This window comes from Anabrus simplex, chromosome 5, assembly GCF_040414725.1.
Source record: "Anabrus simplex isolate iqAnaSimp1 chromosome 5, ASM4041472v1, whole genome shotgun sequence".
Lineage (NCBI taxonomy): Eukaryota > Metazoa > Arthropoda > Insecta > Orthoptera > Tettigoniidae > Anabrus > Anabrus simplex.
Genome location: NC_090269.1, coordinates 386,525,192 through 386,537,204, shown reverse-complemented (window position 1 = coordinate 386,537,204; position 12,013 = coordinate 386,525,192). Strand labels below are relative to the sequence as shown.

Here is a 12,013-nt window from a genome sequence, read left to right as displayed (position 1 = left end):
CATTATGCAATGGCTCACTGGTGTATGTGTATATGAGCGCTTGTGGTACCAGATATCCCATGATACCTTCTGCCACCTCTTTGAATGGATGCCTCACTGAGTGACAGTGGTTCTGCATCATGTTAGGTAGGCAGTTATCACTCTGGAGATTGTGAACAGTTTGGGTGACATCATGGCATCCCATTTTTTCAACAAGGGACTAAGAGTGAGTACTGGCACCTATGTCAACTTGCTTGAGTTGGTTAAGATGCTATTTATAGACAAAATGGCCTTTGGGAAGCTGTACATATTCCAACAGAATTCCACTCCAGCTCAGAAGGCAAGGTAGTTGTAGGCTGGAAAGAGTAGCGTTACAAAAATGTTGCAAAGTTTGCGTTGGGAAGACTTGGGAGAAAGGAGACGAGCTGCTCAACTAAGTGGTATGTTGCAACCCCTTACAAGTGGACAGTATTGAATAGGTGGACTAATAAAATACTTTTATATATGTTCCAAGTTGTCAGTGGAGAGATGCCGTGGAATGACATCAGTAGACAAATAATTTTGAGTGATGTCTTTAAAAGTAGGAAAGATCACAATATGAAGATTAAGTTGGAATTCAAGAGGACAAATTGGGGCAAATATTTGTTTGTAGTAAGGGGAGTTAGTGATTGGAATAACTTGCCAAGGGAGATGTTCAATAAATTTCCAATTTCTTTGCAATCATTTAAGAAAAGGGTAGGAAAACAACAGATAGGGAATCTGCCATCTGGACGACTGCCCTAAATGCAGATCAGTAGTGATTGATTGACAATCATCATCCTGGGATTCCCTCATAGAGGTTACTGGCTTGAGTATCATTTCCATTGTGCTGGATCAAGTGTTCAGAACGTAATGGAGAGAGTTAGGTTTGCAAAGATTCATGCAGCTGAGGTTTGATTTTGGAGTTCTCTTCTTTTAAGCAGACTGCTTTCTCTACAGGTTACAGAGCTTTACCTGCCCTGTATTTCATTGAGGTTAACTCTTTGGGTCTTCCATTCCTTCCACCATTAGGATACTCTCTTCCTTCACCTTTGGGCCATTGATACAGGAGTGCTTTACCATTACCTTCTCCTATGCAGTGGTCATTGAGTCACTCCCTGGGTCTTCCATTCCTTCCACCATTAGGACTCTCTCCTCCTCCACCTTTGGGCCATTGATGCAGCAATGGTTTACCATTACCTTCTCCTATGTAGTGGTCCTTGATGTTACCCAAGTGACCATCCATTTCAGACATTCTCATTCACCCCCATATAGAAGTTGCAGCTACCTGTAATATATAGTTAGATGTTGCCTTTTAGATTCGAGTGGAATTTATTCTTATCACCCTATCTAAAGGCATCCATCTGCTCAGAGCCGTTGGCCCCTGTAGGGAGTGGAGTTATTTACCACTGCTCGATATTTAGCATTGAGACACTGGCTACACATTCTTTTTGGTTACCGTAGTGAGGTAACGCGGCCAGACAATTATCATTTCTTGATACAGTTACTTTTCCCAGATTCACCTTGACAGCATAACATTATTGTTGCCAGACTGATCCCACCCTCAGGTCAGCTGATTAAGGGCTCACCTGTGCCCAAGTTTCCATGTTTGGTTGGCATTAAAGAATTTCTATTCCTTTACCAGCATATTAAATAAGTTCTTTCAGGACAAAAGTCTGGTACACCAGCAACCATCAGCAGTTAAGGGATGTTAAATACAATGAATATTCAACCTCCTGTCCTGATCTGTGTACAGCTGAAAAATCTCCTTTTTACTGCTAAATTCATTGTCTCCTTTTGCTTTTAATTTGTCAACTGTGGATGTTTAACAAATGTTGTATAGCTCCTGGATTCCTTGGCAATCCATTCTGCTATTAGAATAAAGTAAGCAGTTGTGATGTATTTTCATATGACACTGGTTGAACTTTCTTTCAGCAGTCAATATGTACCATCACTTTTGTGACTTCTTGAACCTGTACGCTTCTCTGCATGTGAATGCCAGTCATCCAACAGCATTCTCCACTGACATTCACATTCTCATATGGGAGACGTACTCCTATCAGTCCAGTTTTGGAGCAGTGTGGGAAGCGTTCTCTTCACTGCCTATTTGGGATCTCAAGACTTTTCGAGGGGAAACTGTATGCTTCCGGAATATAGTCTTCCCTCTTCTGCCAAGAATGATATTTGGACTCTACTACAATACACCCATTGTAAGTATGAGTAATATATAGTTAGCTGGAAAGAAACTTGAATATATCAATATATCATCAAAGAAACAGTCTGTAATAAAAAAACAAATTTTTAATAAGAATATCATTAAGTTTATATTAAGTGATACCAAGAACAGTAACTAATTGGTGCTGATTTATGAGTCGATAATACTGTAGGAACAAGAGGATGAGATTATGAAGCAGCCATTAACAGAAATGGAATATGCATCACAAGGCACACATAATACTGATTATTTCCAATAGCTTCAGTACATACTATAATTATTTTAAACTATATCTTCTGAGACACATGAAAACTAATAAATGATTGTCACAATTTTTGTACTGACATAAAAGTAGCTTCTTTAGCTACACTGTCCATTTTTTTTTTTTCAGTTATGTGATCAATAATACACATCAATCTGTACAAAAGTGAGGGTGATAAATATAAAGTGGATAATTACAGGCTAGTCAGTTTGGCATGTGTTGCCTGTAAGTTGTGAGAAATAATTCTTTTGATTATATTAGACACGTTTGCAGATACATTCATCCTATCAAACAATAATTAAAACTGAGGGGCTTTTCCTCTTGGTGAAACGTACAACCTGATGTTTCACCCCATTTACGATACCATTTTCTGCTGCCCATCTCACAACATTGTTAAATTCTTTTTGCAGTTGTTCACAATCCTGAATCTTATTCATCACTCTATGCAGAATGACATTATCCACAAAAAGCCTCATCTGTGATTCCAGTTCTTTACTCGTATCATTTTGATAGTTGAGAAAATGAATGAAAACCTACAATCTGTTTTCCAGTCTTGGATCGGGTCAGGGTTGTAATGAATGAACCATATATAGGCTATTAGTACAATGGGGTCGCCACTCCCAAGGTGATTTATTAATGACTGACAGATGTTATGAAATGAGAATGGAGAGTGTTGCTGGATGAAAGATGACAGGGAAACCTGGAGTACCCAGAGAAAAACCTGTCCCGCCTCCGCTTTGTCCAGCACAAATCTCACATGGAGTGACCGGGATTTGGACCACGGGATGCAGCGGTGAGAGGCCGATGCGCTGCCATCTGAGCCACGGAGGCTCACTTGAGAAAATATTACGGTCTAATAATACTGCCTTACAGACACACCCCTACCCCCCACTGCCTTAATCACTACAGGACGTACTCTAATTCTCTCAAAACTGTTTTTGAGAAATTTAGCCACCCATTCAGTCACACTTTAGTCCAGCTTATTAGGCCCTTATTTTAATCAAAAATCTTCCATGATCTACCCCATCAAAAACCTCAGATTAGTGAATAGCAGGTCTATTTGACCTTTTAATATTTCCTAAAATCTAAAATATATACAGTATCTTGCTGGAATCCTATACGTTAAAGCAGACAGTGGAAGTTGTTTGATACATTTCCAAACTTCTTTGAAATCATTTAAGGAAGGACTAGATACAGTTCATAGGAATCTGCCATGTGGACAACAGCCCCAAATGCATATCAGTGGTGATAGATTGATTGATAGCCAATGCCAATCCTTATTCATTAGAGCTGACCAGCTGTTAATACCAGCAGGGTAGATATAGGGAGAATGGGTATGTGTTCTACTGGAGTCAAAAACTACAGTAGTTTGGATGGGTAAACATTAGGGACTCACTGTGTTCTTGAGAGAGTTCAGTTGAAATGCCAATGTTGGCTATCCCTGAAATTATTTTTCCTTGGTATCTTCATTTCCACTCTTGACAAATGCTGCGATGGTGCCTTTCTCACAAAACATTGCTACTTTCTTCTGTGTGAGTATATAAGGCTGATGACTTTGGTAGAGATATCAATCTCTACCATTTATATGAAACCCAGTGGTGGCTCATGCTGAATTATGTTGGTGGTTCTGCACTATGATGCCCAGTCCATTGAAGTAAATGAAATAAAAATTCGTATTGTATATGGGTGGTGCCAACTAAGCTTGTGCATTCGCCCTCCAACCCTGCAAAATCCCCTAATGTATCCCTCTCTCTCTCCATGTCCTATCAGCTTTGAAGTTCCTGAAAATTTACAGAAAAAATACAAGTAATCATGCATCTTAATTTTTAAGGCTTCCTATTTCAAGTGACTTCAACTATATGAACTACCGACTTGTACAAAAGACAAAAGTTAAAAAATAAAGTATTTCTCCCCTTATCAAAGTTTTGATCTTGTATTGACACACACACATTTTGCAGAAGTTCCAAGACCTGTATACAGCTTTTGGAGCCAGCTTTCAAATGGAGGACGAAATCAACATCTGATTGATGTAATTACCATTACAGCTTGTCTTGTCTTTCCAGTTGTATTACAAAGAGAGAAAGACTACCTATTAAAACCTTTGTTGAAAGAAGGTAAGTTTAAACCTTTGAAAAAATTCTTTGCTACAGCAAGAAATAATAGCAAGGTGCCAACCCAGAGCAATGGCATTTCAATACAAATCATCAAGCCAGGCATTTCTTTCCTTTCAGCACAAAACCTTATGGATGACTCTTAACTAGAGCCTGGTCACAGTGCTGTGATTTGTTTCTTCATGCTGCCAACTGCATTGCACAAAATAAAAATAACATCATTTGGAGAGTTACGTCAGCTTTACATGAAGAAATGATGATTTCTTTCCTGCCAGTTGGTCATATGAATTTCTTTTGTGACTGGACTTTGGTCTTATGGAAAGGAAGTACCATGGGACAGATATTTTCTCGGTCATTTAAGATATCATTACAAGAAATAAATCTCATTGTAGACCGTATTGGACATCAGATATGAACATTAAAACAAGAATAATAGTTAACACCACCTTTCCAATACTTATCTTTCCTTATATTTAGGAAATAAACATTACAACAGGCGTTGTAAGATGGGACATGTTTCGCTTAACAGTCGTAAGCATCATCAGCCGAAAATAAATCTTAGCCTAAAGTTAGGTCAGGGCCCTGAACCTAGTGTCCTTAACATACCACCGCTGAGTCAAAACGTAACAAAGCTGTCATCATTAGAAAAGAGTTCCTTAGATCACATCTTTCAGTCATTTTAGTGTGAAAAAGAATATATCTGGGGTCAATATGTGTCAACAAAAATTGGACTGTCCAACTGTAATTCTACCTACCTAGAAAGTTGGAAGTAAAAGGCTGACTGCAGACAGGACAAAATATCTGTTCAACAACATTCGAGAGAACTGCACAGCAGAAATGTGGGATACGTTGTGACATTAAGGCCGCTGAATCTGAGCCAAGTAGCGGGATGGATTATGTTCTCAAAAGGAAAAGCCAGACGTAATTAAGAATATTTCAGAAAAAGGAGCAACAATTCAGTTTTGTTTATACAGGATATAAGATAGATTAGTTATGTAAATCATTAATTGGATACTGACTGAGTGAAGTTTCAAAACATTCTTTTAAAATATCCATGATTATTATTATTATTATTATTATTATTATTATTATTATTATTATTATTATTATTATTATTATTATTATTATCATCATTACTACTATCATAATTTTGTATCTTTATTGTATTTGTACATCTTAAGACAGAACTTCTGCATATATGAGTACTACAAGACTAAAAGTTCATTTTTCACTTTTTTCAAATTTTGAATACGTTTACATGTTTAATTTCCAAAGAATAAAACTCCTAATATTTGTACAAATTAATTTAATACACAAAGCTGATATTCCTTTATCCAGTGAAATGGTCAGATTTTCTTAAATCTGTAATATATTATTGGAGTACTATACCCCATTTTCCAATTGATTTTCTTGAAATTCAGTAAGTTCTGTCTTACAACTTCAAAGTTACATAAAGTGATCAGTTTTTAAGGTAGAGACTTCGGGATTTCAAGAAAATGATCACAAATTTATCTGCTATCAAAATATGAAATAAACTCAAAATGCTATTTTCTGACTTAAGGTTTTGTTTCCTGGAGAACGTCACGTTTTAAGAACAATCATAAGTCATCCATTGTCTTTCTGCAGTGGATGTTGCATGCACAGTTTGTTGATGATTCAGTATGTGTATTTGATGCCATCATTTGCTACAGAAATAAGTTGGTTAGAATACCACAACTGACTGGGTTTCTAGCTTACATTTGTTCAGTACTGGCCCCAGTTGGCAGCAGTGCATACCTTTGGTATTTCCACTACTGTATCTTTGTTTCTAAGTCAGTGTGTGCTGATTTGCATAATGACATTATAGTAAACTTTGTAGAACTTTGTGTTTGCCTGCAAAGTAAATTACTTTGCTCCAGGAGACAAGCCCTAATATCACATTGAACTATTAACATCAACAGAATTCAAAGAGCTGTTTACCATATTAACTGAGGGTGAATCTTATAAGCAAATGTTTTGCAGATACTGTATGTATGTCAAACCTTTGTCCCGTTTCTCTGTGGGGTCGGGTATGGAGTGAGATGAATCTTCGTACCAAGTTTTTGTGACCAGATGCCCTTCCTGACGTCTACCTCATCACAGGAGTTAATGAGACGAAATGAATGACGTGATATATGATATTAGAAAGGGAGAGGATGAAACCCGGTGCCAGCACATAGCCTACTCCTGTCAAATAGCACCAAGGGGTCTGCTCAAGGCTTTATATCCCCTTCCAATGGACGAATCACCATCAACAATGTCATATGCCCTCACTCGATGTGAACATTGTGAAGAGGTTTGGAATTTAATCCAGGCTTTTGGCACGCAGTCTAGTGATTAGAAATTGTAAACTTCTACCAGCCGAGCTCGATAGCTGCAGTCGCTTAAGTGCGGCCAATATACAGTAATCGGGAGATAGTGGGTTCGAGCCCCACTGTCGGCAGCCTTGAAGATGGTTTTCCATGGTTTCCCATTTTCACACGAGGCAAATGCTGGGGTTGTACCTTATTTAAGGCCATGGCCGCTTCCTTCCAATTCCTAGGTCTTTCCTATCCCGTGGTCACCATAAAACATATCTGTGTAGGTGTGACGTGAAGCAAATTTTAAAAAAACTAACACCAACATTCTTATGGTGAATTTTTTTCAATCAGCGGGACACGAACCGGCTAACCACCGTGTCAGACCTTATAGACTTCAAAGCCTTAATGATCATGACCCTCTGGTGCGTAGATACAGTATAATAATATAAATTTCTCTATTTGAAATGCACAAGTACAAATATAAATATCTTATAATGTTAATATCAGTTTTGGTAAGTTGAAAAATAAAGGTGAATGACTTTCTATGAAGAGTTTTAAATGAGCACAGGTGTAAAATTTATTGAAAATATGTGAGATATGTCATATGAGTGATGCAGGATAACACTGGGATGCCATGACCAATAATTTGAAACCTCCAGCATTCCTGGATTCACAAATAAGTTGAGATGTGATAAACACTTGTCAAATTCTTCATTCTCTGATTCTGTGATGTCCATCAGACCTACATTGAGCATGACATTTTGCTCTTCAGGAAAAAAGAAGCAGGCATGTGGATTAATACTGTTCCATTGGCGTATGTGGGCACACTTACGATTAATGCATCATTTAAAATCATAGTCAGCTTTCATCATGGTTGCAAGATAATATGTTAATCACATAAGTCCACATGTCAGTGTTTATGGCTGCCATGTTTCATGTTGTTCTCAGAGTGCTGGGCAATTTTCAAGACACTTTTCAATTAAATAATCCAGAGAGCTTTCTCCTTCTATCCTGGAACCAAGTAGCATTAATCATCCATATGGAAACTGCCCCGATGGTCTGACTTTGGACCTATGGAACAAGGACAGATCTCTCCTGTGGGATGCCACGTGTGTAGATACTCAGCTGCCTCACACCTGCAAGGCTGCTGGCTGTAAAGCAGAATTGGCCATGCGCAACAAAATGGTCAAATACAGGAGTGACCGACAATTTTATATTCGTAGTATTCTCAGTCAAAACAATGGGACGTGGTGTTAAAAGGCCAAAGAACTCATTTAAGATATTGGTAGATAATTATCTGGATTTACTACAGGCCCTTGTTCAATGGAATTCCTGAGACAGCAGATAGAAATGTCTGTCCAGCAAGGAAATGCAGTCATCTTTAAGGGCATAAATACTTCTCCAATGGATGAAATTTTCTTGTTGAACCTATTGAACCTTGATTTGTGTATTTTAGTAATTTCATTTTGAAATTTATGTTTAATATAATTGCAATTTAGCTTGCCTACTGTACAACATTATTTTATATTTTTATCCTAGGTTAAAATACGTGCCAGGCATATAGTTAAAAATTTGTTGGGTCCCTTGAAATAAAATAGATTGAGAAACTGTGATGCAGAGTGTTGTAGATTTCTGTCCTTATGGAGATGCTGGACTTCACAAAACCTTTGCTACTACTTGTTACCTCATTTTATTATACCGTCTTTTTGATGTCCCTTATAACATCCTATCCATTACTACCTTAAGAAACTTCACTTGCAAAGTATCTTTCTCTAATGTTTCTAGTTACAAATGTGTATGCTGGAAAATTAGCACTATATTAATGAAGAAAATTAAATATTGTTATAAAAATTTTACTATTCTACACACACAGGCTTAGCAACAAAATAAAGGTAATCATCTCCTTTTTTTTTTTTTTTAAATTACCTCTAATTGCTGATGATATTTGCTCATATTGTGTGCTGTTAATTTTTTTTTTCTTTTAGATTTGGGGATGTGAGAAAAGCGGCTTGTTCCATGCTTTCTCGAAGCACATCTTGCATCGTCTTCAAATTCCTGAACAGAAGCGTAACAATACAAAAATTCGCATCACCCTTTTGTCAAGGGATACAACATACAGAAGAATATTAAATGAAGAAGAACTCCTCAATGCATTGAAGGAGAATCCAGAATATGAAGTGAACAGGGTAAGAATATCCTAGTTAATTTATTTAAAAAACAATTTGTTTTATGTTTACCTTACTTAAGGTGTGAAAATGGGAAACCATGGAAAACCATCTTCGGGCTGCTGACAGCAGGGTTTGAACCCACTATCTCCTGGATGCAAGCTCCAGCTGCGCCCGTAACTGCACGCCCAACTCACCCGGTAAATTGGATCTAATCTACAGTAGTTCCCTAATAGCGACATGCTATTAACAGTGCAAAGTTACCTGCTTATTCTACACAGTTGCACACTCTCCCTTCTGCACAGAGAACAAGTAGTAACAGTACTGTCAAACACACTACATCACTAGAGCCTGGATTTGTATGCACAACCAAATAGTAAAATATGCAGAAAATTATACACCGTAATATGCAAAGACAAATAAAAAAACACACACAATTATTTTTAATTTATACCCAATTGATTGCACAGATTTTTAAAATTATTTATAGTTATCAAAATTTAACTGATTGCAGAAAGGGGACAAATAATAAATTAATATGGTAATTATGAGTAAAATATGTATTTTTGCATTAAAAGTGTAAAATATGAATTTTCCTTTGGAATATGCATTTATATGCTCTATAAACAGTCAGTCAAATTGTGTATGAAAGTGTAACTTATGAAACATATCATTAATTCATTCATTCATACATACATACATACATACATACATATATATATATTAGAAGAAATATACTGTACATTTTGCATACAAATCTAGGCGGTGATCATCACTGTACTAAAAGTCATTCGAAACTCTCAAATGCAGTTTTCGGTGAAACATCAGGACATCGTACTCTCCTGGACCATAGCCTACCATCCCGGAAAATACAGACATTGTTTACTCAGATTCCTTCCCACAGTGGACACTGACCGTTTTCTAATACAGGGTTTTTTGGTACAAGACCAGATGGCACTGAAACTACCAGGTTGTAGTAGTCACACAAAATTATTATATAGTTTTCCTGCAGGATTACATTTCCTGTTTAGGTACTCTTCAAGGGCCAGAAATAACTTATTTTCTGAACCAAAGCTGCTGTGTTGTGTTTGAACTTTTGTTGTGACTCATTGAGTATGACCATGTATTATTCAGTTTAATCTTTGTGATGCTGTGTTGCAAAATTTTGTTTGATGTCATGTTCTTTGAAAGGTTGTAATCTTTGCAATTCTTCGAGTAATTCAGTCTAATTACTGTTTTGCCTCTGCAATGAGTCTTCTCCAACTGGGTCGATCCTGTACAGGACGTTTTGCATCTGCATAGCTCCTGCATCCTGAGTTCACTAGAAGTTTACACTTTACAATGGCGAAAAATGAAAGTATCCTCCAAATCAATACATCATATATTCCGTCATTAGACGGAGTAAACAAGATCAGACATGTTTCGGCTCGTTTGAGCCATCTTCAGTGTTTTCTCATTCCCTTGTTTCTTAGGTTAACGCAGTTTTTAGTATCTATTATTATTTCAAATTAACACCTGTTTCACTGAATTTTATCACAATAAGTTGTTTTTTGCTCTGCATATTGATGTAAATATTGTATATTTGTGCTAATTTTGTTTCCGCATAGACTCTCTTTTGTTTGTTTTTTCATTTGCGCTTTCATTATGTTTTTTAGCATTTTTTCAAATCATATTATGTAAATTATTCCAGCCCCCTAATTTTTTTCACTGAAGATGGCTCAAACGAGCCGAAACATGTCTGATCTTGTTTACTCCGTCTAATGACGGAATATATGATGTATTGATTTGGAGGATACTTTCATTTTTCGCCATTGTAAAGTGAAAACCGTCAATACGGAATGATTCTAATATCTTGTAATTCACTAGAAGTGTCGTCATGAATGTCATTCTTGGTCTTCCTTGACGGCGTTTCCTTGGTATTTTACCTCCCAGAATTTCCATTAACACATTCGTATGTTGAAGCCTATGTTCCATCTAAGAAAGTTGTCTCTTCCTAATCTGACTCAACAGCTGTCTCTTTTCTTGGACAGTGTTCAATACTTCAGTGTTGGTCTTCTTCTCCACCCCACTTATCCATGAGAGCCGATGCCAACACTACATCTCAAAGGCCTTGACAATTAAAGCAAAGTCGCCTCCGTACAGGCCATGAAGGCCCTTGGAGGAGTGGAAGGTAAAGGCTTCCACCATTGTTAACCTCGGCACGTGATGGGGTAGAGTGGTTAGCTCTACTCCCAGCCGCCTTTGCCCCAAGGAATTAACCCGGTACTCATTTTTGGTGTAGGCGCCTTTACTGCCTTGGCCAGGCAGCCCCTCCCTTGACAATTAGGGGACATATATTTTATATGGTTTTATATGGTAATAGGTAATTAAATACAACGTATTTACCACTTGAAGGTTTGAATTAGTCTAATTGTAATGTATTGTGAGTGAGGAAACAAAACTACCTTTCAATGAACTGGAAGTATGTTTCAACATCATTGATGAAATCTGCTACCCAACTAGTTTCCTGCTTTCTGGGTTGGCTCTGAAATTCATAAACCCACCAGAATAAATTTAAAGGTAGAGACACAAAACGTAATTTGTTTAAATGCATTACTAGTCTTCCACCACCTCTTGTGTCTCTACTTTTCCTCTCTTCATCCAGCTTGCTTCATACCCTATACTTGCCACATCAAGATTGAAGATCTGTCAAGATGTCCCCACACTGAATGTTATCACGCTCCTGATGAAGATGGGAAGCAGAAATGAACTCATTGGAGATTTATGAGAAATTAATGTAGAAGAATTGGGATTGATGAGGAGAGAGCTAATTTATTTGAACTGGCAATGTATGAAGAGGTGGAGATTGTTTCTTGTCTTTTCATCTTTTCATACCCCCATGTCAGTGTGGGCGTAGGGGAAAATACACCTGCAGTATCCCCTGTCTGTTCGTAAGAGGTGATTAA

The 12,013-nt window shown here is 37.4% G+C and overlaps 1 protein-coding gene across 3 annotated transcripts in view; it reads left to right on the top strand.

Moving 5' to 3' along the window:
* Eogt (EGF-domain O-GlcNAc transferase) overlaps nt 1–12,013 on the top strand; it is a 109,129-nt gene that overhangs the window by 72,901 nt on the left and 24,215 nt on the right. For 2 of the 3 annotated variants that reach the window (XM_067147734.2, XM_067147732.2), the window contains 2 exons: nt 1,933–2,207; nt 8,889–9,089. In XM_067147734.2, coding sequence (XP_067003835.2) covers nt 1,933–2,207; nt 8,889–9,089 — 476 coding nt within the window. The remainder of the gene's footprint in view (nt 1–1,932; nt 2,208–8,888; nt 9,090–12,013) is intronic. The other variant, XM_067147733.2, reaches the window with a different exon arrangement.